General features: G+C 66.1%; 2 protein-coding genes across 3 annotated transcripts in view; one reads left to right on the top strand and one right to left on the bottom strand.

Annotated features, from left to right (window-relative positions):
* Positions 1–14964, top strand: part of LAMA5 (laminin subunit alpha 5) — a 52695-nt gene extending 37731 nt beyond the window's left edge. Inside the window, exons 37-80 of the mRNA XM_022597752.3 lie at positions 46–186; positions 296–457; positions 643–744; positions 849–932; positions 1522–1752; positions 2271–2384; positions 2583–2710; positions 2942–3022; positions 3125–3339; positions 3776–3876; positions 4110–4290; positions 4379–4528; positions 4911–5062; positions 5139–5249; positions 5442–5553; positions 6011–6181; positions 6357–6553; positions 6701–6817; positions 6924–7078; positions 7345–7486; positions 7587–7689; positions 8305–8415; positions 9227–9406; positions 9505–9653; positions 9733–9903; positions 10003–10139; positions 10224–10377; positions 10541–10674; positions 10749–10911; positions 10983–11105; positions 11205–11353; positions 11444–11576; positions 11650–11796; positions 11901–12031; positions 12123–12293; positions 12380–12509; positions 12589–12734; positions 12815–13007; positions 13094–13258; positions 13366–13528; positions 13652–13785; positions 13859–13952; positions 14124–14243; positions 14403–14964. Coding sequence (XP_022453460.2) covers positions 46–186; positions 296–457; positions 643–744; positions 849–932; positions 1522–1752; positions 2271–2384; positions 2583–2710; positions 2942–3022; positions 3125–3339; positions 3776–3876; positions 4110–4290; positions 4379–4528; positions 4911–5062; positions 5139–5249; positions 5442–5553; positions 6011–6181; positions 6357–6553; positions 6701–6817; positions 6924–7078; positions 7345–7486; positions 7587–7689; positions 8305–8415; positions 9227–9406; positions 9505–9653; positions 9733–9903; positions 10003–10139; positions 10224–10377; positions 10541–10674; positions 10749–10911; positions 10983–11105; positions 11205–11353; positions 11444–11576; positions 11650–11796; positions 11901–12031; positions 12123–12293; positions 12380–12509; positions 12589–12734; positions 12815–13007; positions 13094–13258; positions 13366–13528; positions 13652–13785; positions 13859–13952; positions 14124–14243; positions 14403–14533 — 6279 coding nt within the window. The 3' untranslated portion in view covers positions 14534–14964. The remainder of the gene's footprint in view (positions 1–45; positions 187–295; positions 458–642; positions 745–848; positions 933–1521; positions 1753–2270; positions 2385–2582; positions 2711–2941; positions 3023–3124; positions 3340–3775; positions 3877–4109; positions 4291–4378; positions 4529–4910; positions 5063–5138; positions 5250–5441; positions 5554–6010; positions 6182–6356; positions 6554–6700; positions 6818–6923; positions 7079–7344; positions 7487–7586; positions 7690–8304; positions 8416–9226; positions 9407–9504; positions 9654–9732; positions 9904–10002; positions 10140–10223; positions 10378–10540; positions 10675–10748; positions 10912–10982; positions 11106–11204; positions 11354–11443; positions 11577–11649; positions 11797–11900; positions 12032–12122; positions 12294–12379; positions 12510–12588; positions 12735–12814; positions 13008–13093; positions 13259–13365; positions 13529–13651; positions 13786–13858; positions 13953–14123; positions 14244–14402) is intronic.
* Positions 14965–15190: 226 nt separating this feature from the next.
* Positions 15191–21895, bottom strand: ADRM1 (ADRM1 26S proteasome ubiquitin receptor). Of its 2 annotated transcripts, none has more exons than XM_089897147.1 (10): positions 21874–21895; positions 20154–20367; positions 19330–19446; positions 17897–18020; positions 17274–17360; positions 16591–16672; positions 16133–16365; positions 15882–16039; positions 15630–15732; positions 15191–15419 (listed from the first exon to the last, which is right to left on the bottom strand). In XM_089897147.1, the coding sequence occupies exons 2-10, from the start codon at positions 20364–20366 to the stop codon at positions 15313–15315; spliced, it is 1224 nt and encodes a 407-aa protein (XP_089753273.1). In that variant the 5' UTR covers position 20367; positions 21874–21895; the 3' UTR covers positions 15191–15312. The 2 variants fall into 2 exon arrangements, with proteins under 2 accessions (XP_089753273.1, XP_022453461.1); XM_022597753.3 differs by lacking the exon at positions 21874–21895 and adding an exon at positions 21128–21236.
* Positions 21896–22500: the final 605 nt, after the last annotated feature.

The following is a 22500-nucleotide window of genomic DNA, read 5'->3' as shown; positions in this document are numbered from 1 at the left end:
GCACACAGCTGACCACCCTGCCCTGTCGTGCCCTCCTGCCCCCAGGAGAACGTGCAGGGCCCGCGGTGTGACCAGTGCCGCCTTGGGACATTCTCCCTGGACGTTGCCAACCCGAAAGGCTGCACCCGCTGCTTCTGCTTCGGGGCCACGGATCGCTGCCGGAGCTCCGCCTACGCCCGCCGGGAGGTGGGCAGGCAGGACGGGAGGGGACTCAGGGAGGGGGTCTGAGATATAGGACGGGGCCCTGTGATACGCGAGGGCATGCACCTGTGTTTCCCACCCACGTGCCCTGCAGTTCGTGGACATGGAGGGCTGGACGCTGCTGAGTGGTGACCGGCAGGTGGTGCCCCACGAGCGGCAGGCGGAGGCAACACTGCTTCGCGCGGACCTGCGGCGCGTGCCTGAGGCCTTCCCCGAGCTGTACTGGCAGGCCCCGCCCTCCTACCTGGGGGACCGGGTGAGCAGGCCAATCGGCCCCTGGGAGGGCACCCGGAGGGTGTCCAGGACCTCCTGGAGGCCTGGGGGGGCCGGCAGTGAGGATGCTGGTGTCCAGGGAGGGATAGGGTGCCTAGAACCACTGCCGTCGACTTTGGGCCCGTGGACGGGGTCTGGCCAGGTCGCATCCCTCTGTCCGGCCTCCAGGTGTCATCCTACGGCGGGACCCTCCACTACGAACTGCACTCGGAGACCCAGCGGGGAGACGTGTTCATCCCCACGGAGAGCAGACCAGACGTGGTGCTGCAGGTGGCCCACCGGGTGGTCTTGGCAAGGGCGGGCAGCGGGCACAGCCAAGCCGGGACCGCGGGCAGCCCGATTCCCGGCCCTCATCCGCCCACACGCCTCCCCAGGGCAACCAGATGAGCATCGCGTTCCTGGAGCCAGTATACCCGGCACCCGGCCACGTTCACCGCGGGGAGCTGCAGCTGGTGGAGGTGAGCAGCCGTCTCTGGCCCCCAAGGCTGCAGGGGCTGCTCTCCGTGTCAGAAAACAGGGTCCAGGAGCGGGCGGGACCCTCGTCAGCACGCCTCTTTTCTGGTTCCCCGTGGGGGTAACGCTCCTGGGCCGACTGCTGGCTTGCAAACCCCTGATCCCTGACGGGTGAGCAGCTCCTCTGACGCCTGGCCCTGGGGTTCCCTCCGTAGGCTACCAGTTTGTGTCTTTCGTCCATTTCCTTTCCGAGGGCTTTCGTGTTATTCTTGAGGTTCACCCTGTGTCTTGGCTTCAGAGCTGCAATCGTCTTCTCTTAGTCTGTACTCTTGTAGCCTGTGTGTCTTTCTGTAAGATGTTTTCTGACGAACAGACGTTCTTACGTTTGATGTACTCAAGTCATTCATTTTTCATTTGCAGTTAGTGCTTTCGTGCGTTAAAGTCTTTGCCTCTCAGATCAGACGTCACTCACCTGTACCGCGTGTCCCCCCCCACGTGCCCTGCGTGCCCCCATCCCCCGCGGGAGGGTCTGTCCTGGGCTCCTGCTGCGCCCCGCTGCGGCAGCCGCACTGAGGCCCTGTCATGGCCTCGCAGGGCAATTTCTGGCACATGGAGACGCGCAGCGCCGTGTCCCGCGAGGAGCTCATGATGGTGCTGGCCGGCCTGGAGCAGCTGCACATCCGCGCCCTCTTCTCGCAGACCTCCTCGGCCATCTCCCTGCGCAGGGTGGCGCTGGAGGTGGCCAGCGAGGTGGGCGGGGGACCTCCGGCCAGCAACGTGGAGCTGTGCATGTGCCCTGCCAACTACCGCGGGGACTCGTGCCAGGTGAGGTGGCGGGGGCAGGCACCGGGCTGCCGCCGACCGGTCGCCCTGACCCGTGCGCGCACGTCCACCCTCCCCCGAGCGTCCACGCCTGGCCTCCATCTGCATCTCACTCCACCCCTCCTCCTACCAGCTGGGTATCACGCTCCCGGCAGCTGACCTTCCCACCACAGGCTGAGCCGGCCACTTGCTCATCCATCTGTTAATCCGCTGTCACCTGCCCCCTGCCCGGCCCCCCGTGCACACAGCTGGCCTTCATCTGTTCAGTGCCCGGTCCGTCCCACGCCCACGGTTTACCCAGACAGCGTCCACTGAACCCCCTCCCCTCCCTCCGCCCGCCTGGAAGAGGTGTTTGGAGGAGAACAGGAGGTGGTCCCCTGAGCCCGCGGCATCTGCCTGGCTTTGTGGGCGGTGACTGTGCCTTCAGCGGTCGGTCAGGCTCAGGAGCGGGGTCCCCGGCTGCCCCCACACCACGCTGGCCCCACCTCCTTTCCTGACTGTTGATGCCCACCCGCCCCCAGGAATGCGCCCCTGGCTACTACCGGGACGTCAAAGGTCTCTTTTTGGGTCGCTGCATCCCCTGTCAGTGCCATGGCCACTCAGACCGCTGCCTCCCTGGCTCGGGTATCTGCGTGGTGAGTGGGGCCCCACAGGGTAGGGAAGACCAGGGGGCCTTTGGTCAGTAGTTACGGGTACGCTGAGGTCTGGGGGAGGGGAGGGGCCCCGGGCAGGGCACCTGCTGGCAGTGGGCGGAATCCTGCAGGGTGGGGGTGGGGGAGCTGGCGGGAAGCGAGGCCTCCGGGGTCGGTGCTGATGTGTCCCGTCTGCCCCAGGGCTGCCAGCACGACACCGAGGGCGACCACTGCGAGCGCTGCCAGGCCGGCTTCGTGCGCAGCGGACCTGAGGACCCTGCGGCCCCCTGCATCAGCTGCCCTTGCCCTCTGGCTGTGCCTTCCAACAAGTAAGCTGGGCCACAGCCCCTCCAGGGCCCCGGCCATTGACCGGTGGGCCAAAGTCCTTAAAGACCCGGAATGGAATACCACCACCCCTACCTGGTGGGGTCAGCACTGCCCTCTGTGGAGGCCGGGGCATCCGGGGTGGGCCCATGAAGTGGGGACCTCCCCCCACCCCCCGCTTACCTGGTGCTCACCTGGAGCGTGCTGGGGTGTAACGACCACCTCCGTCTCTGCAGCTTCGCCACGGGCTGCATCCTGCGAGGTGGCCGTGCCCAGTGTCTCTGCAAACCCGGCTATGCTGGGGCCTCCTGCGAGCGGTGAGCTGGGCAGGCGGGTGTCTGACTGGGGCGGGATCTGCGTGCGTGGCCCCGGGGACGCTGCGTTGCCTGCCAGCATCAGCCATGATCCCGCCCCGCCAGGTGCGCACCCGGCTTCTTTGGGAACCCCCTGGTGCTGGGCAGCTCGTGCCAGCCCTGCGACTGCAGCGGCAACGGCGACCCCAACATGCTCTTCAGCGACTGCGACCCCCTGACGGGCGCCTGCCGCGGCTGCCTGCGCCACACCACCGGGCCCCGCTGCGAGAGCTGCGCCCCCGGCTTCTACGGCAACGCCCTGCTGCCCGGCAACTGCACCCGTAGGCAGGGAGGGCGGGGCTAAAGGGCCTCTGGGTGTCCCACCCGGAGCAGGCTGTGTCCCGGGCGGGGACCAGCGTGGACAGGGTGGACCCGACCAGGCCCCCAGGACTCACGGTCAGGCGACCCCACGGCCAGGCCAAGGGTCATCTGGGGACTCTGGCCTCTCCTGAGGGAGGGCACCCCACGAGGGCTCTGACGGGTCCTCTGGCTGAGCCCAGGCTGCAGGGTAGGGGGGCACAATGGGCCGGTGAGCAGGCAGCTGCATGGTTTGGACCTAGGTGGAGCAGGGAGGTGATGAAAAGTGAGGGCCTGGGGGCTTCACTTGGGGCAGGATGGAGATGCATGTGGAGTAGGTGCCCAGTAAGGGCTTCCCAGGGTGGGAGGGAAGAGGCTGGGGTGGGGGTCAGGGCTACTGTCACAGCCACCCTTCTGCAGGGTGTGACTGCTCCCCGTGTGGGACGGAGGCCTGTGACCCCCATAGTGGGCATTGCCTGTGCAAAGCGGGTGTGACTGGTCAGCGCTGCGACCACTGTCAGGTAGAGCTGCCAGGGTGGGGCGGGGCCTTGATTTTGTGGGTGGGGCCTTGGTGTGGGGGTGGGGTTTTGTGGCTGTGGGGTGGGGCCTTGGTGTAGGGGCGGGGCTCGGGGCCAGAGGGATGGGGTATGGGTGTAGGGGCAGGACGTCATGGCTGGAGGTGTAGGCTCTCAGGGCTGAAGGAAGCTGGGTCTTAAGAGCTGGGCAGAGCCCTGACTGCAGTTTGTGCCCCCAGGAAGGACACTTCGGCTTTGAGGGCTGCGGGGGCTGCCGCCCATGCGCCTGTGGACCAGCTGCCGAGGGCTCCGAGTGCCACCCCCAGAGTGGGCAGTGCCACTGCCGGCCAGGGACTGGGGGTCTCCAGTGCCGCGAGTGTGCCCCCGGCCACTGGGGGCTCCCTGAGCAGGGCTGCAGGCGTGAGTGCGGGCCGGCGGGACACCTCGGGGCAGTGAGGAGTACCCCAGGGCCCTCAGCCGGCCACTCACCCCACCCCTCCCACCCCAGGCTGCCAGTGCCAGGGCGGCCACTGTGACGTCCACACGGGCCGCTGCACGTGCCCCCAGGGGCTCAGTGGGGAGCGCTGTGACACCTGCAGCCACCAGCACCAGGTGCCCATGCCAGGAGGGCCTGGGGGCCACGGCGTGCACTGCGAAGGTGTGTCCCTGCCCTCCCCACTGCCCCCAGCCGCCTGGCCACACCCGGCTCCCCCGCCCCTCCCAACTCCATCTGGGATGGTGCTGGTCCCAGTGCCATGCTGACTTGGTGACCCCGATGTTCACCTCCACCTCCAGATCAGTTCTCTGGTCCCAGCGCTCCTTGTCAGTTTTCTGAGAGACCCCACGGCTGTCCTCCTGTTGACCCTGAGACCCCCACGCTGACCTCTGACACCCACTAACCTCGTAACCCTCAGCCTAGCTCAGTACCCCGTTCCATCTCCGTGACCCCTAGTGACCCGCTTCTAGCTCGCCGACCCTATGACTCTCTGGTGGCCTCAGGCCCACCCCTCACCCCACGCCCACCTGCCCCCTGCCCGCAGTGTGCGACCACTGTGTGGTGTTGCTCCTGGACGACCTGGAGCGGGCTGGCGCTCTCCTCCCCGCCATCCGGGAGCAGCTGCGTGGCGTCAATGCCAGCTCCGTGGTCTGGGCCCGGCTGCACAGGCTGAACGCCTCCATCGCCGACCTGCAGGTACTGCCCGGCCCGGCCCGGCCCCCCCCAGCCTCCCCTTCCCAGGTCGCAGGCTCTCACCTGCCCCTCCCCGCAGAGCCAGCTCCGGAAACCCCCTGGCCCCCGTCATGAGACTGCACAGCAGCTGGAGGCACTGGAACGACAGACCTCAAGCCTTGGGCAGGACGTGCAGCAGCTGGACGGCCAGGCAGGCGCTTGGGGAGCCCTGCCCCAGAACCCACCCCCTGGAATGCTCCTCCTCCAGGAAAGCCCTTCCCCGGGACCGCTTCCTCTCAGCAGACTCCTCCCCAAGAGGCCTCTCTCCCCGGGCCCCAAACCATCCAGCGTCACCCCTGACCCGCAGCTCAGGCTCGAGGCCTGATGGGTACTTCATCCACAGGCTACAGGGGCCCGAGCCCAGGCCGGCCAGCTTCTGGACAGCACCGAGGCCACGCTGGGCCGGGCACAGACGCTGCTGGCAGCCGTCCGAGCTGTGGACCGCGCCCTGAGCGGTAGGGGCTGGCCCACCTGGGCAGGGCGGGGAGAGTCAGGGCAGGGGGCGTGTCTCCAGGGGGCTCGGCCTTGAAGAACCGGCACGTTTGGATGTTTAGACAGGGAGATGGGCCTCGGCCGCGGAAACAGTTGGGTCCGGGCTGGGAGGTGGGGGCCCGCGGGCCCGCAAGACGGGCCAGTGCCCCCGCCCACGGGCTGAGCAGATGGCAGTGGTGGGGATACTGGCGGGGGACGGGCCCTGGGAGGTGAGGGGGTGTGGGCGAGAGGGCCGGGCAGACCTGCAAGTCGCGGCCTGGAGCCAGGAGCTCTGGGGGCCGTCCAGGGCACGCCGGGTTACACGGGGGTTATCTGAAGATGCTTGGCTGGGCGTTTCTGGCTCGGAAGCTAGTGGCAGAGGTGTGCCCAGGCAGCAGGCCAGCCCTGGGCCCTGACAGCCCGTTCCCCAAACCCACACAGAGCTCGAGTCCCAGACGGACCGCCTGTCACCAGCCAACGCCTCAGCCCTATCGGGTGAGCAGCTGCGCCGGACACTGGCCGAGGTGGAACGGCTGCTCTGGGAGATGCGGGCCCGTGACTTGGGGGTTCCGCGAGCCGCCGCGGAAGCTGAGCTGGGGGAGGCCCAGAGACGTGAGTGGCGTCAGCCCCAGCAGGGCAGAGACGGGAGGGGTGAGGACCCGGCTGGGGGCTCTGGGGCTGAGGTCAGCCTGGAGTGGCATCCCGTCAGCTTGGGAGGGTGGACGGGGACTGGCAGGCACCAGGAGTCACTGCCCAAGTGACCGTTCCTGCACTGGGCCTTGGCCAGTGCTGGCCCATATGCAGGAGCAGCTGACCAGGCGCTGGGAGAGGAACCAGGCGCTGGTAGCACGCATCCGAGACCAGCTGGCCCAGCATGAGGCCGGACTCATGGACCTGCGGGAAGCCCTGAACAGGGCGGTGGGCACTACACGGGAGGCGGAGGAGCTCAACAGCCGCAACCAGGAGCGGCTGGAGGAAGCCCTGGTAGGGAGCCTGCCCCGCGGCCCCCCAGCCCCGCCGCCCCCCCACCGCTCTCTCATACTCATCGTCCGCTATCCTGTCACCCCACCCCTTTATTTTCCTGCCTCATCCTTGTTCTGTCATGTCCTCCTCACTCTCCATCGTCTCCAGCAACGGGAACAGGAGCTGTTCCGGGACAACGCCACTCTGGGGGCCACTCTGCAGGCCGCCAGAGACACCCTGGTCCGGCTCACTGAGCTTCTGCGCGGCATGGACCAGGCCAAGGAGGTGAGCACCCCCCGTCCCAAAGGGCTGCACGCTGGGCGGGGGCAGATCAGGTGGGGGTGAGTAGGGGATGGGGACGAGGGTCCCACCTAAGGCCACCCACCCCCAGGAGTACGAGCACCTTGCTGCCAGCCTGGACGGGGCCCAGACGCCCCTGCTCGAGAAGATGCGGGCCTTCTCCCCGGCGAGCAGCAAGGTGGACCTGGTGGAGGCCGCCGAGGCCCACGCCTGGCAGCTGGATCAGCTGGCGCTCAACCTTTCCAGGTACTGGGCCCAAAAAGGGTGCCCGGGGGCGTGCAGCCAGGGCCTGGAGGTGGCCTAGCTGGTCTGGGAGGGCTCTTAGAAGGAGAGGCTGGTGTCCCTGCAGGGGCCGGGCAGAAGTCTGGGCCCAGGGTGGCAGGAAGAAGCAGGACAGGCACACAGGGCGGTGCAAGGCCGGGAGTCTAGAGCCGCCAGGCAGGCGGAGGCCCATGAGGTGGGCGGAGCCCCCCCCACCCGCACCCTGGGATCCTCCCCGCTTCCCCTCACAGCATCATCCAGGGAGTCAACCAGGACCGCTTCATCCAGCGGGCCGTCGAGGCCGCCAACGCCTACAGCAGCATTCTGCAAGCTGTGCGGGCCGCCGAGGGTGCCGCCGGCCAGGCACAGCAGCAGGCGAGCCGTATATGGGCGGTGAGGCCCTGACGCCCCCCACAGCCCCGGCGGGAGCCCCTGTTCCCTTGCAGCTCCGCTGGGCAGGTGTGAACTGCATCCTGTTTCTCCGTGTCTACAGGTAGTCGTGCAGCGGGGCCTGGCGTCCCGAGCCCGGGAGCTGCTGGCGGACAGCAGTGCCCTGGAGGAGGCTGTCCTTGGGGAGCAGCGGAGGCTGGGCCTCGGTGAGTGCCGGGTCCAGCTGGGCGTCCGGGCTCCGTGGGGACCCTCACCTTCCGGCCACGTGGGTCGTCACCGTGTGAACCAGGGTCGCGGCTGCCCTCTGTGGGAATTTTCCCCACTGCTCGGCAAGTGCGTCCCTGGGAGCTCTGCGAAGGCCCACCACCCACCCTGGCCTCGTGACAGGCCCCCAGGACGTGGAAGGGCCTGGGGAAGGGGACGTGGGGCCCGGCTGATGGTTTCCCTGATGTCCTGGCTGAGGGCCGTGTGCATGCCAGGCCGTCGAGGAGGAGCGGGTGGGGAGCGGGCAGTGGGGTGCACCCTCTGTTGCTAGCACCTCAGGGCACTGGTGGCCACAAGCAACGGCTCAGCTTTTCTGAGCCTCCATTGTTTCACCTGTAAAATGGGAATAATTCCCTTGGCTGTGGGCCCAGGAGGCTGCCCCAAGACTTGGGCACCAGTGCCACCCCCTGAGCCGAGGGCCCTCGTGTCCAGATGTCTCCATCTGACCGTGTGCGTGTGAGCCTTAATCCTCCCTGGTCAGGAGGGAGGACTGAACTGGGCTGCATCTGTACCCTGGGGGCGGGGGCTCCTCGGGACTGAGGCTGCCTGCCCCGCAGCGTGGGCCACCCTCCAGGGCACCGGGACCCGGCTCCGCGATGCCCGGGCCAGGAAGGAACAGCTGGCGGCCCGACTCCGGGAGGTGCAGGCCATGCTGGCTATGGACACAGGTAGGGTGGGTCTCTTTCCTGCCCCCACCCTCACTGCTTGTCCCCAGAGCTGAAGAGACACCTGTCCGGATGGACATCAGCCAGTCTGTCCAGTAGGCTCTGATGGGGTACATGTTCACACTTGTGCCGTCGGGAGCGGTGGCCGGGGCAGCTGAGGGGGACCCCTGTGTGGGCAGCTCCAACCCTGGGGACCCTCCCCAGCCCTGGGGATCTGCTTCTGGTCGGAGACAGATGCCCAACGAACGTAGCCCCGGGCAGCAAGTGAAAACTGGAAGGGGCAGGGAGAGCGCGGAGAGAGGTGGCGCGGGGCAGGCGGGAGTGTGCGGCAGGGACTTGGGGCATCTGGGGGAGGTGGGGAGGGGGGAGGTGGAGGCAGTAGCAGAGGCCAGCGTGGCTGGAGCTGAGGGCTCGGGGGCTGGGGGGCCGGGAGGGCTCAGGGCAGAGGAGGGATCCCTGCCGACTCGAGTCAACCTTCCCCACAAGCCTGGGTTGGGGCCGCGGGGACTCTGGGGGGACGGTGTGCTCAGGAGAGATGGTGTTGGCGGGGGTAGGGGGGGCCGTGGGGAGGCGGGGCTGAGCCAACACGGGGTGACCCAGCTGTGGCGAGAGAGTTTGGCACAGGAGGAGCCGTCTGGGAGAGGACGGAGGGTGCGTTTCCACCGCCCTGAGGCTCTCACGAGATCGGGGGCGAGGGTGACATCCCTGTTGCTGGTCTTGGCATGGGGGTCTATAGTGGTCTCCCCAGATGGGGATGAGGCCCCCCGATGGTCCTCACTTGCCCCCCGCTGAGCCTGCACACTGCCTGCCACAGACGAGACAAGCAAGAAGATAGCCCATGCCAAGGCCGTGGTCACCGAAGCCCAGGACACGGCCGCCCGCGTGCAGTCCCGGCTTCAAGACATGCAGAAAAACGTGGAGCGGTGGCAGGGCCAGTACAAGGGCCTGCAGAGCCAGGACCTGGGCCGGGTGGTGCTCGACGCAGGCCGCTCAGGTGGGCCCTGGCGCACAGCGCCCTGACAAGAGGGCGGGCCGGGGTGGGGAGGCCAGGGGCTCAGGGCTGCCTCCCCACATCCCCTCCCCCCGCTGCAGTGTCCACCCTGGAGAAGACACTGCCGCAGCTGCTGGCCAAGCTGAGCCTCCTGCAGAACCGTGGGACGCACAACGCCAGCCTGGCCCTGTCGGCCAGCATCGGCCGCGTGCGGGAGCTCATTGCCCAGGCCCGGGGTGCTGCTGATAAGGTGGGTGCGAGTGCCAGGGCCAGGTGGGCGTCTGGGAGACCAGGAGGCAGACGCTCATGAGCTCTGTGCCCCCACTCAGGTCAAGGTGCCCATGAAGTTCAACGGTAGCTCAGGGGTGCAGCTGCGCACCCCTCGGGACCTCGCCAGCCTCGCCTCTTACACGGCCCTCAAGTTCTACCTGCAGAGCCCAGAGCCGCTGCCCGGCCAGGTCGCGGGGGACCAGTTTGTGCTGTACATGGGCAGCCGCCAGGTAGCGGGCGGGCTCGGTGGGCTGGGTGGAGCCGGGTGCCAGGCCGGAGCGGGTGGCCCACGCCGGGTCCCTGTCCCGCTGAGTCTCCTGCCGCCACAGGCCACCGGCGACTACATGGGTGTGGCTCTGCGTGGCCAGAAGGTGCACTGGGTGTACCGCCTCGGGGGGGCAGGCCCCACGGCCCTCAGCATCGACGAGGACATCGGGGAAGAGTTCGCAGCCGTCAGCATTGACAGGTGGGAGGCCCGGCCCTCACGGTGCTCCCCCCACCGCCAGCGTGACCGCGTGGCCACGCCTCCCTCTCTTACTTCTGCCCTCAGGACGCTCCAGTTTGGCCATATGTCTGTCACAGTGGAGAATCAGATGGTCCAAGAGACCAAGGGTGATACGGTGGCCCCTGGGGCCGAAGGGCTGCTCAGTGTGCAGCCGGATGACTTTGTCTTCTACGTGGGAGGCTACCCTGGCAACTTCACGGTGAGCCCCGTGCAACCTGGGTGCGCGGCCACCCCACCCTGCACCCCTGTCCCAGGAAGTCCTGCTCAGGGTCTGGCTTCGGTCCGTCGCGCTGTAGCCCGAGTTCCTCCCCTTGGGTCTGTCCTCGGCGGGGAGGCTCCCTGACCATGTGCTGTGCCCACAGCCCCCCGAACCCCTGCGCTTTCCTGGCTACCGGGGCTGCATCGAGCTGGACACGCTGAACGAAGAGGTGGTCAGTCTCTACAACTTCGAGAAGACCTTCCAGCTGGACACAGCCGTGGATAAGCCTTGTGCGCGGTACGTGCGGCCTGACCCCCCCCTCACCGCGGCTCGGCCCGCCCTCGGCTGACCCTGCCCCCTCTGACCCGCAGCTCCAAGTCGACCGGGGACCCGTGGCTCACGGACGGTTCCTACCTGGACGGCTCTGGCTTCGCCCGCATCAGTGTGGAGAGCCAGCTGAGCAACACCAAACGCTTCGAGCAGGAGCTGCGGCTTGTGTCCTACAGTGGGATCCTCTTCTTCCTGCGGCACCAGGCACGTCCGCCGTCCCCACGGCCCGGCCCACCAGCCCGCCCGGCCCACGCTGACCCTCCCCTCCCCCCCAGGACCAGTTCCTGTGCCTGGCCGTGCGGGAAGGCAGCCTCGTGTTCCTCTACGACTTTGGCATGGGCCTGAAGGAGGCCGACCCGCTGCAGCGCCCGCCGCCTCTGACCACGACCAGCAAGGCGGTAGGGCTGGGCTCGGGGAGGGCCCGGCGTGGGGAGGGGCAGGGGGGTCGCAGCTCTCGCCCTGAAGGTACCACCCCACCCCGTGCTGGCGCTTCCCAGATCCAAGTGTTCTTGCTGGGGGGCAGCCGGAAGCGCGTGCTGGTGCGCGTGGAGAGGACCACGGTATTTAGCGTGGAGCAGGACAGCACGCTGGAGCTGGCTGACGCCTACTATCTGGGGGGCGTGCCACCCAGCCAGCTGCCCCCGAGGTGAGCACTGGCCCTGGGGTGGGGCGGGCGTGGTGGGCAGGGCCTGGGAGAGGCCACCCCTGACGCTCATCCCGCGGACCCTCCCCGCAGCCTGCGGCGGCTCTTTCCCTCCGGAGGCTCGGTGCGCGGCTGCATCAAGGGCATCAAAGCTCTGGGCAAGTACGTGGATCTGAAGAGGCTGAACACGACGGGCATCAGCTCCGGCTGCACCGCTGACCTGCTGGTGAGCCCCCTCCCTCCCCCAGTTGCGCACCCTCGCCGGCCGCCGTGGGCCCTTACGGTCACCCTGCCCACAGGTGGGACGGGCCATGACTTTCCACGGCCACGGCTATCTGCGCCTGGCGCTCCCCAGCAACGCCGTGCCCCTCACGGGCAACGTCTACTCCGGCTTCGGCTTCCGCAGCAGCCAGGACAGCGCTCTGCTCTTCCACCGAGAGTCCCCGGTGCGTCCGCCCTGCCACCTCTGGGGCAGCAGGGCAGGGCTGGTGGCCCAAGGGAGGGAGTCTGGGCCCCCGGCCTGGCCAGCTGACCCAGCCACTGTCCCCAGACCGGGCCATGCGAGGTGTCCCTGCAGCAGGGCCACGTGACCCTCCGGCTTGCAAGGACCGAGGTGAAAACGCGACGAGGCTTTGCCGACGGGGCCCCCCATTATGTCACTTTCTACAGCAACGCCACGGGGTGAGTCAGGCTTACCTGGCCTCCCCAGGGAGGGGGCGCAGTAGAGCCGGGGTCGGGGGCAGGGCGGGGGAAACACTGCTCTCCTCGCCAGGGTCTGGCTCTATGTGGACGACCAGCTTCAGGAGATGAGGCCCCACCGGGAGCCGAGGCCCCGGCCCCAGCCCCAGCCTGAGGGGTCGAGTCAGCTCTTCCTGGGGGGCTTGCCCAAGTCTGACGCCCTCCGTAACTTCAGTGGCTGCATAAGCAACGTTTTCGTGCTGCGGTGAGCTGAGCGGGCCCCGGGAGGGCTGGTGACGACCCACCGGCCCGGCCCAGCACCGACCCGCACGTACCCCCTGCCCTCCGCAGGCTCCTGGGGCCGCAGCGCGTGTTTGACCTGCAGCAGAACCTGGAGGGTATCAACGTGAGCTCAGGCTGCGTCCCGGCCCCTCGCACCCAGGCGCCAGATCAGAGCCCGCGAGGACTGCGGGCCACGAAGGTGGGGACATGGGGCTGGGGTAGGCAGAAGGTGGCCTCCATGCATTCCTGCATTCCCTCATCCCCATCCGACCCCCCAGGCCTCCCGCCGCAGCCGGCAGCCCGCCCAGGACACTTCCTGCTCACCACCCTGGCCCCGCAGGGCCATACGAGACGCCTACCAGTTTGGGGGTCCCCTGTCCAGTCACCTGGAGTTTGCACACGTCCCGCCCCCCACCAGTGACTGGTAAGGCCAGGGCCGGCGGTGGGGAGAGGGGGCTGCCGGGGTAGGGGCAGACTCGGCTGACGCCCCCGCCTGGCTTCCAGGTCGCAGCTCTCCATGCTCATCCGCCCGCACGCCCCCCGAGGGCTCTTGCTCTTCGCTGCCCCCCTGACGGCCAGCAGCCCTTCCCTAGTCCTCTTCCTGAGCCACGGACGCTTTGTCGCTCAGACGGAAGGCCCTGGGCCCCAGCTCCGAGTCCAGAGCCGCCAGCGTTCACGGACTGGCCGGTGGCACACAGTGAGGGGCTGGGGAGAGGGGACGCAGGGGCGGGGCGGGGCACTGGCCCCGCGGGCTCCCATCCTGACGTGCCTTCCCACTCCCAGGTGTCCGTGCGTTGGGAGAAGACTCGGATCCAGCTGGTGACGGACGGGGTCTGGGCCCAGAGCCGGGAGGGGCCAGGCCGGCGGCACCAGGGGGAGGAAGGCCCCCGGCCACACACTCTCTTTGTGGGGGGCCTCCCCGCTGGCGGCCACAGCCCACAGCTCCCGGTGAGAGCCGCCTCGCCCCAGCCTCCCACCCCTGCCCCGCTGGACGCTCTCCGCCCTCCTCGGCACCCCAGGCACCTGACCCAGCTCACCCCTCTGTGCCCACACAGGTGGCCATCAGCCGCTCCGGGTTCAGTGGTTGTGTGAAGAGACTGAGGTTGGACGGCCAACTCCTGGGGGCTCCCACCCGGGTGGTGGGGGCCACACCCTGCTTCTCCGGTCCCCTGGAGAAGGGCCTGTTCTTTGCAGGCAGCGGGGGAGCCATCACTCTAGGTCTGTCCCCTGCTGGCGTCCCCCAGTCCCCTACGTGCCTGGGCTGGGGTGGGAGTGACGCCCAGAACAGGGCGGGGGGGCCTGGGGCCGAGGCCTTCCTCCTCTCACGGCCCCTCCCTGCAGACACCCTGGGGGCCACACTGCCTGACCTGGGCCTGGAGCTGGAGGTGCGGCCCCAGACAGCCACCGGCCTCGTCTTCCACTTGGGTCGGGGCCCAGCGCCCCCCTACCTGGAGCTGCGGGTGCTGGGGAGGCAGGTAAGCGGGTTGGGCCGCAGCCTCAGGGCAAGATCTGGGTTGGTAGGGCCCTCCTGACCCGCTGCCGCCCCAGGTCCTGCTGCGGGCAGATGACGGTTCAGGCGAGTTCTCCACACTGGTGACGCTCCCCGAGGCACTGTGTGATGGGCAGTGGCACCGCCTAGCGGGTGAGCTGGGCCCTCCTGACCCCACCCCCGCTGGGGGCAGCTGTAGACCCCTGGGGCGGGGGGCGGGCAGGGACTCAAAAGCCGGAGCAAAGGGGCAAAGGGCTCCTGGTCCTGTGGCTGGCTGGTGAGGGGCGCCCCAGCCCGGCCACAAGGAACTCCTGTGCCCGGCAGTGACCAAAGGTGGGAACAGGCTCCGGCTGGAGGTGGACCTGCAGAGCAACCACACCCTGGGCCCCGCGCCGGCCGCCCCGGCTGATGCCCCAGTGCCGCTGTACCTCGGGGGCCTGCCTGGTGAGTGTGGCCTCGGCCTGGGGGCAGGGGGAGGGAGGAAGGCTGTCCCTGGGGACCAGGCACTGGGGTCACCCTGCTTTCCACCCCGGCGGGGAGACCGGAGCCTGGTGGGATGCCGGCCTCTGCTCCAACCCGTCTCCCTCCCTCCCCCACCCCCAGAACCCTGGACGCGGCCTCCAACCTACCGCGGCTGCATGCGGAATCTGGTGGTGAACCAGGCCCTGGTCTCCTGGCCTCGTGCTGCGGGCGTGCAGGGGGCAGTGGGGGCCAGCGGCTGCCCAGCCACGTAGCACAGCTGCCCCTCTGGGACCCCAGCCACCAGCTCCAGCAGCCAGGAGAGGGTCTTCAGAGCCCCCAGGCCCAGAGCCCCGAGGCAGGCCGCCCCATCGGGCAGGGCCCTTCCCCACCCTGGAACGCCCAGCCCCTCCACACAACCTGCTGACAACACCGCCCTCGGCCGATTTTTTTAGATGGTTTGTGTATGTTTGTTCATGGAGACTCCAGATTCTCCGGGTGATGAGTCTTATTTCTGGGAATGGTTTAAGTTATGTCTGACTTTCTAAGGGAAAGGGTAAAACAAACACTGCAAAATGGGGGTTTTATATACTTTTTATCTTTCAGTTTAATTATGAAATTTCCCTTCCACCAGTTTTTAATGGGAGCTCTGTAAGTCATTCATCCCTGCTTCTTGAAACAAAAATTAAAAGTCACTTCTGTGTAACCGAGTGTCAACTTTAAATGGAGAAAAAGAAAAGCAGTCCAGCGGGTCTGGAGGTCCGAGGCGAGCAGAGCGCTCACGTGCGGAGCCCCTCCCCCAGCATGCCCGTCCCTCAGAGTCAGTCAGAAGCGGGACCTGGAGGGACTTTTCCCGCACCAGCTCCCGGCGGGCTGATGACAGGGGGACGGACGGGGGCCGTCACGACCCACCCCGGGCACGCAAACCAGAGTTGGCAGATAAAAGAGAAGACTTTTATTGATGAGCAAGTTGGGACAGAGGTGGGAGGGGCGCGCTCACACGCCCCCGCTGAGGCCGCACGGCCGGGCGGCCAGCCCTCTGACAGCAGGCGACTCAGTCCAAGCTCATGTCCTCCTCCTCGTCCTTCCTGTCCTGCCCGCCGCCCTCCTGCTGCTCGGGGCTGGCACTGCTCTGCATGGCTTTGGCAAATGCTTCCACATCTAAAACCAATTTAAAAGCACGAGGTGACCTTTCTAGGCCCTGGCTTGGCCCTGCTGACCAGGGGGCTGGGAGGTGAAAATCAGATGGAGGCCAGGGCCATGGGGACAAGCCAGCCCCGTGCTCCACAAACAAACAGGGGAGGCCTTTTCTTTCAAATGCGAGGAGAAAACCACCTCTGCCTCGACTGAGGCGGAGGGGCAAGTACTTACCGCCCTTGTTGGCGGCCTCCACGGCCTCTGCAGGCAGCCCAAACTGGCACATGAGGGGCCCCAGCTGCCCCGAGGCCAAGGCCGCGCTGAACATGCCCAGGGCCTGCAGGGAAGAGCCAGGCGCCTGAGTCCATGCAGAGAACTGGGGGAGCCACAGGGGCAGGGGTGCTCAGCACTGTGGGGGGGCTGTGCTGCAGTGGGCAGTGCCCCCCACTGCGAGCACACAGCGGGGCACCCGGGCCACGTGCCTACCTGCTGGAACTGGGGCGAGGTCAGCGTGTTCTGGATCTCCTCCGCGGTCTGCGGCAGCGACTCCCCAGATGGCAGGTAGGGCAGCAGGCGCTCCTGGACATCCGCGTTGGCAAGGATGGGGGCCATGATCTCGGGCGTCAGCACGCTGGCCAGGTCCACTGGGGCACAAGCAGGTGGCCATCAGTGGGCGGGCGGGCAGGGGGCAGCGGGCACCTTCACCCCCCAGCCTGGGGCCGAGGAGCACGTGTTACCTTGCTGGCCGCCTCCTGGCCCGGCCGGCACGTTCATAGTGGCTAGAATGCTCTGAAGGTCGCTCAGCTGGATGGGCTGGGTCGGGCTGGCTGCTGTGCTGGCTCCATTGCCTGGACTGGGCGCGGGGCTCGGGCTGCTCACCGAGGCAGCTGCTGGAGCGGAGGGGGCTGGGGTGGTGCGCGTGGAAGGGGCGGTGGAGGACGGGGTGACCGCTGCCGACGGGCTCCGGGAGCTGGGAAGAGCGAGGCCAGCGCTGCAGCAGCTACGCGCCCACCAAGGCGCCACAACGCATCGGTCCTGCCCCAGTCCTCGTGCTGCCAGGGCCCCAGGAGAGCCTGAACCACGAAAAGGGACAGACCCTCCCCAGATACCTATTTTGTCCTTCGGCACCTCCTACATCCGACCCCCGTGGAGGAGGGGACACTCGGCCACGCCAGATGCGCGGCGTGAGGCTCACCTGGGGGAAGAGCTGCTCGCTGGAGGCCCTCCGCTCCCCAGTAGGCTGGCCAGGCCCGGCCCCGTCAGCGCCCCCAGGCCACCTACCAGTAGCAAGGAGACGCAGCTCACACATCACATCCTGCTGGAGGGCCCGCCCCCCCCCCCCCACCAGGAGCAGAAAGGCCCCGCACTAAAGCCAGTGGCCGAGCAGGGGAAGGCGGTGACCACAGCAGGCCCGCGGGGGGGCCCAGGAGCAGTGACTACTCAGCTGTGTCCTAGCAGCTGAGTCTGCTAAATCAGACCACTTCTCCATCCCATGACCCTACTAATGCACCTGGGTTCAAGGTAACATGGAGTTCAAATCCCGTACAAGTAACCAGCGTTTCCAAAGTGTCCCAGAAACACGAGCCTGACAGGAGCTGGCAGCAGGCAGGCCAACCCAGGAGACCAGGGGCCCCGAGCACGCGTTCTCAGGCCCGGCGCCTCAGCCAGCCATGCTCCCCCGAAGTATGGAACTGGGTCCTCCCTGGGGGCCCTGGAAGGCCTTGCCCACCCAGCTCGCAGGTCAAACCCTAAGGCAAACCAGCCCCCTCCCCAGGGAGGCCAGGGCACAGAACATTCACAGGTGTCGCTCAGAGGCAATGAGAAGCTGCAAGGCGTTCAACTCCAAAGCAAGGCTCCCGCGGGCCCGCGGCCCCTCACCCAGTCCTCCGAGGCCGGCGGGGCCGATGAGCTGCATGAGCTGGCTGTGGCTCATGTTCCCCAGCAGGCTCTGCAGGCCGCCCTCACCTGCAAGACAGGAGGCGCTCAGGCCCGGGCCTCCAGCTGTGCGCACGCCCGCTGCCACGGTCCAGGGCCGGCCCCCACCTCGGCTGCCCCGAAGTGTGTGGCGAGTGTCTCCCGACACGAGCCAGCGCAGTAGGGCTCGTACACCGCTTCACCACATGGAGATGGGAGCACCGAGGGGGAACTGCCAAGAGGAGCTTCTAACCTGGACACCTCTACTTCCATTAAAAACCACTGGCCCGGGGCTTCCCTGGTGGTGCAGTGGTTAAGAGTCTGCCTGCCGATGCAGGGGACGCGGGTTCGTGCCCCGGTCCGGGAAGATCCCACATGCCGCGGAGCGGCTGGGCCCGTGAGCCATGGCCGCTGAGCCTGCGCGTCCGGAGCCTGTGCTCCGCAACGGGAGAGGCCACGGCAGTGAGAGGCCCGCGTACCGCAAAAAAAAAAAAACAAAAAAAAACCCACCGGCCCGCACCACCAGGGATCCACGTTGGCGGAAAGCTACTCTGACCTCACCGCACATCCGGGAAGGTGACCATTACCGCCCAGCGCAGACAGCTCGTGGCCTGCGCTTCCACTCGCCCCCAGGGCTCCGGGCATCGGCGGGTTGTTCAGATACTCGTTGACCTTCCGGCAGTGCTCCTCGTCCTGGTCCGTCTTGGGCTCCTGCGGGGAGGACACGGCAGCAGGCGCAGCTGAGCAGCCACCCATCAACAACCATTCTGACAAGGGACCTGAGGCCTGGAGAGGTGCCACCTGTCCGCGGTCACAGCAAGGAGAGGCCCCGGCGGGGCGCACGGGGACAGCAGCCCGATGTGCCCGCTGGGGCTGTGCGAACACCCATTTTACAGGCGGGGAGGCTAAAGCACTAGGAGCGCTCAGCACAGGGCAACGCCCTGACCCTCCAGACGCGGTTGTTTCCGCGACGGTCTAAAACCGCAAATCCTTCAACACGTGTACTGCCGTGAAATAACCCTGCTACCGCACCACTGTCCACTGACCAGCCCATGGCCCTCCAGGGTTAGCTGGGCACTGACTCTGAGCACTTGGGTGTGGGCAGGGGGGCATCAGGCAGCACCACCCTGTGGGCACCCCCAGAACTGTGAGACAAAGCACCCATGACTCATTTATCCAAGAGTCACCGAGTGTGTGCGCAGTGGGCCTGCAAGGTCATGGGGTGGGGGCCAGGGGGAGGCACACAAGACATAGCCCTAACCTCAGAGCAGAGGGGAGCAGAAAATGCAGTGGCTGGTGTGAGTCTGACAACTTTTCTTGGCGAAACTGTGGAGAAACAAGCTCTACACCAGCGACTGGCAAACCACGACCCCGTCTGTGTTTGCAAATAAAGTTTTACTGGAACGTGGCTGCGCCCATCCATTTACTTCCCGTCCACGGCCACTGTCACACTACTTCAGCAGGTGCAACACAGACCATCCAGCCCACAGAGGAAAACCTTTCCTGCCCTGTTCTAGAAGGTGCCAGGGGGAGGGCAGCAGTACAACCTCTGTCAAAACTACAAACGCAGGTGCATACCCACTGCACGAGCAAGTCCACTTCCAGTGGGTACGAGGACGGCCTGGTGCACTGCCACCCAGAGACTCACAGAGCACACCACGGGACAAGAGGCAGGACAAGGGACACCACACAGGCTCACCCCTGCTTTTGGTCCAGGCTGCTCATGACCCTGGGTGGGGGGGGCCCCTGGGAGACGAGCAAACCACAAGCAGAGACAGGACCCAGCCTGGAAATCACTCCTGTCGGTCAGCCAGGAAATTCCATCCTCGAAAGGGCACCCAAAGCCCAGCTACAAGTGTCTGGACTCTGGCGGAGCCTGTCCCCAATGCCGCCCCCAACAAGGCGACACACTGGAATCCTCGGGTTCCATGGCAGCATGGTCAGCACCGGCTGGTCTGTGAAGGCGAGTTCGACCACCCGGTGAAGAAGCTTCTAGCCTAACTGTGCGACACCTACACACCTGCATCCAGAAGAAGAGGCGTTTGGACCCCGCCTTGAACTTGAGCACGTAGACCCTCCCGCTGGGGCACTGCGGCACGCGCTTGAACTCGCAGTCGTCGGGGAAGATGATCAAGTCCTAGAGAGCAGCACACGAGCAGAGTCAGCTCCACGAAAACAGCACTGCCGAGCCCCAGAACCTCCAGGAAAACAGGCTGGACCCTGTGCCTAAGTGAGTGCGGGTGGGGGGAGAGGACACGGGACACAGACGCCAACAAGTCGCCAAGCCCGTCACCAGCAGGGTCTCTGCAGGGCAGACAAACGAGGGTCTGAGGCACCGCACGAAGGTCATGAGGGCCAGGAGAGGGGCTCGGTGCTGAACAGGGAAGGAGGGCTTCCGGCTCCTGAAGGATTTCTAACAGAGACGTTTTGGGAGCAACATTCCAAGATGAATTAAAAAGTCAACTCTGACCTGCTCTCGAACCTACGAAAAACGATTTAGTCTGAAGAACAAAGAACACTAAATAAGGTGACTGCTAGAGAAAGCTTTCTGGAGGGCTGTGATAAAGGTCAGGATTTTTACATGGTTTCGCCAATCTTCAGTTTTAAACATACACACACAGATGGGAGAAATCTAGATAATCACTGAGGCTAGGAAGCCCCACAGGCAGAAGCAAACAGCTGACGAGGGCACTGAACTAATGGATCCACGCATCCCACCAACACACGCCAAACTGGGAAACAGCTGCTCGGTGCCCAAAGCATGGTGCCCTCCTGTAAAAACCACGCTGTCCTGACGACTGGACGGGAGTCCTTAGGATGAGGTTCAGGCTCCCAGACACTTACGTCTTCCACGTTCCCCGATGTCCTGTCTTTCCAGCAAAAGTGAATGAGGGAGTCATCCGTCTGCTGAATGTACACAAGCCCTTTCCGTTTATCTGGGGTGACAGTAGTTCCTTTCAATGACATTTTTCCGGCCCGAAACTCCACCAAATACTTGTTGGAGGACCCACGGGAGCCTGGCACCAGGCTTGGAAACAGAGCGCCTGAAGTCGTCATCCTGAAAGAGGGACCAGCATGCAGAGCCGGTCACTACCGTAGCCCTCCAGATGCTACGCGGGAACGGGAACGGGCAGAGAGAAAGGGCCTCTCTCTGAAGCCCAGGCTGTCCCCTGCTGGGGGCAAGGGGACAGGCCTCAGCCGCCCCACAGCTGCTGCCGAACTCCTCCTGGGGTGGACCGACCCCACGGTACCTGAGCCCGTGGAGCCAGGTCCCCAGCTTCTCGTGGTTCTCAAACAACGAAATCTACCTCTGCATCTAGACCCCATCACAGCGGGAGACCCTCGCCAACACCACCTACCGTACTTTTTAAATAAACTGTCCTTTAACCTGCGGCTCCGAAAGATTTTAAACCTCGATCTGGGCAGGCACACCGCTACCACACTGAATGGGAGACCACACTTGGGCCTAAACCTAGTTTCCATCGGACACACCGCCAGTAAACTGCAGCGCGGCCGGCTCGCTCCCTTCGGAGACAAAACACGAGCACCTGGGGAAACGCAGGCCCGCGGCCGGCCGACCCGCTCCCACCCGCAGGCCCCACCGCCCGACGCCCTCGGCTACGGCCGCGGCAGGCCCGGGGCGGCGGCCGAGCTGCCCGAGAGGCAGGCCCCGAGAACCCCGGCCCGCGCTCGGCCCCCGACCCGGCCCCCAGCCTCTCCAGCCCCGGCCGACCCGGCGCCCGCCCGGGGGCCGCCGAAGGCGCAGGCCCCGCCCCTGGCCGCCTCCGTAACCGTCCCCGCCCCCGACGACCCCACACCTGGGCCGCGCCGAGACTCGGCAGAGAGGCGCCGTCAGGGCTCGCTCTTCCTCCTCGGCGCCTGCCGGACCCCGCCGGAAGCCCTCGCTTGCCCCGCCCCGCCTACCGCTCTCGCCGCCGATTGGGCCCCGTCAGGTGAGGGACGGGCGCTGGCCCGCGGGCGATTGGAGAGGGCGGCCGCCCATTGCGCCGCCAGACCCGCCCCCGTGCCGGCGGCTCTCTTCCGGCGGAAGCGCGGGCCGGCAGCGTGCGGGCCAGAGCGGCCTCTATTGTTGCTGTGTCATAGGGGCGCGGCGGCGGCCCCTGGCGGCGGCGCCGGGAACGGCGAGGCGGGCGCGGGCCGAGCGGTGGGCATTGGACCCGGGACCCCCGGACCGCGGGGCTGGCCGAGCGGGGGCACCTGCGGGGAGCGGGGCGGGGTCTCTCAGGTTCGCGTCCCGGGGGGAAGGTGACCGACTGCAGCCCCGGACGCTGGCGCGTGGGCCCAGCGCCCTCCGGACGAGCGGTGGTCTCGTGGGGGCGCGTGCGGCGCACAACGCGGGCTTTAGGCAGTGGTCCGGCCCCGCGCCCCCAGACCCCGCTCAGTAACTGCCCCCCCATCCTCCCTGGGCCCTGGGGATCCCCCAGACCCCCTATAACGGTGACGACATGGCTGCCCCCCTGTCGTCCCCTGGGCCCTGGGGGGTCCCCCAGCCCTCCCCCACAGTAGTGATGACATTACTGCCCCCCATCCTCCCCAGACCCACCTATAACAGCAGCGTCGCGGCTGCCCGCTCATTCCCTGTCCGATGTGTGCAGTCAGAACAGAGTGAAGGCAGCTGCCCTCCACAAACCTGGACTAGATAAATGTAGGCACTGCCTTCCCACTGCTTTTGTTTTCCCCATCATTTACACCTCTGCACATTTCTGCAGAGCAGAACGCACACACCGGGAGCAATGTGCCCTCCCAGCCCCACACTGACAGTAACATGTGACTCCCTGCTCCAGGCGTGCTTGATTTACTATCAATGTGTGTGTACGTAAAATTTGTTTTTAGGCTTTTTATGAAAGGTATAAAAGTGAAAAGTATTCTTTTATGCAACATTGTTTTTTTTTATTCATGTTGACACATGTAGCTCTAACCCATCCATTTTAACTCCTGTATAATATTCTGATGGATGGAATACCACAAGTTCTGTATCCATTCTTTTGTGATCTGAAGATTCACTAATTTTTTTTTGTTACAGAAAATCGAGCTGTTTTTCATTTAAAAATATTATTTGTGTAAGAAAATGCGTTTGTTATTTTTAAATTAGTTAATATTTATTTTAAAATGTATAATGTGGTAAACATCCATAGATAAAACTCACATAACACAAAAGCTCTGTGGGGTT

This window comes from Delphinapterus leucas, chromosome 15, assembly GCF_059928025.1.
Source record: "Delphinapterus leucas isolate spDelLeu-1000000601 "Yukka" chromosome 15, BTC_Dleu_Yukka2, whole genome shotgun sequence".
Lineage (NCBI taxonomy): Eukaryota > Metazoa > Chordata > Mammalia > Artiodactyla > Monodontidae > Delphinapterus > Delphinapterus leucas.
Note: the sequence above shows the minus strand (reverse complement) of the source record. Positions and strands in the feature narration are given on the sequence as shown.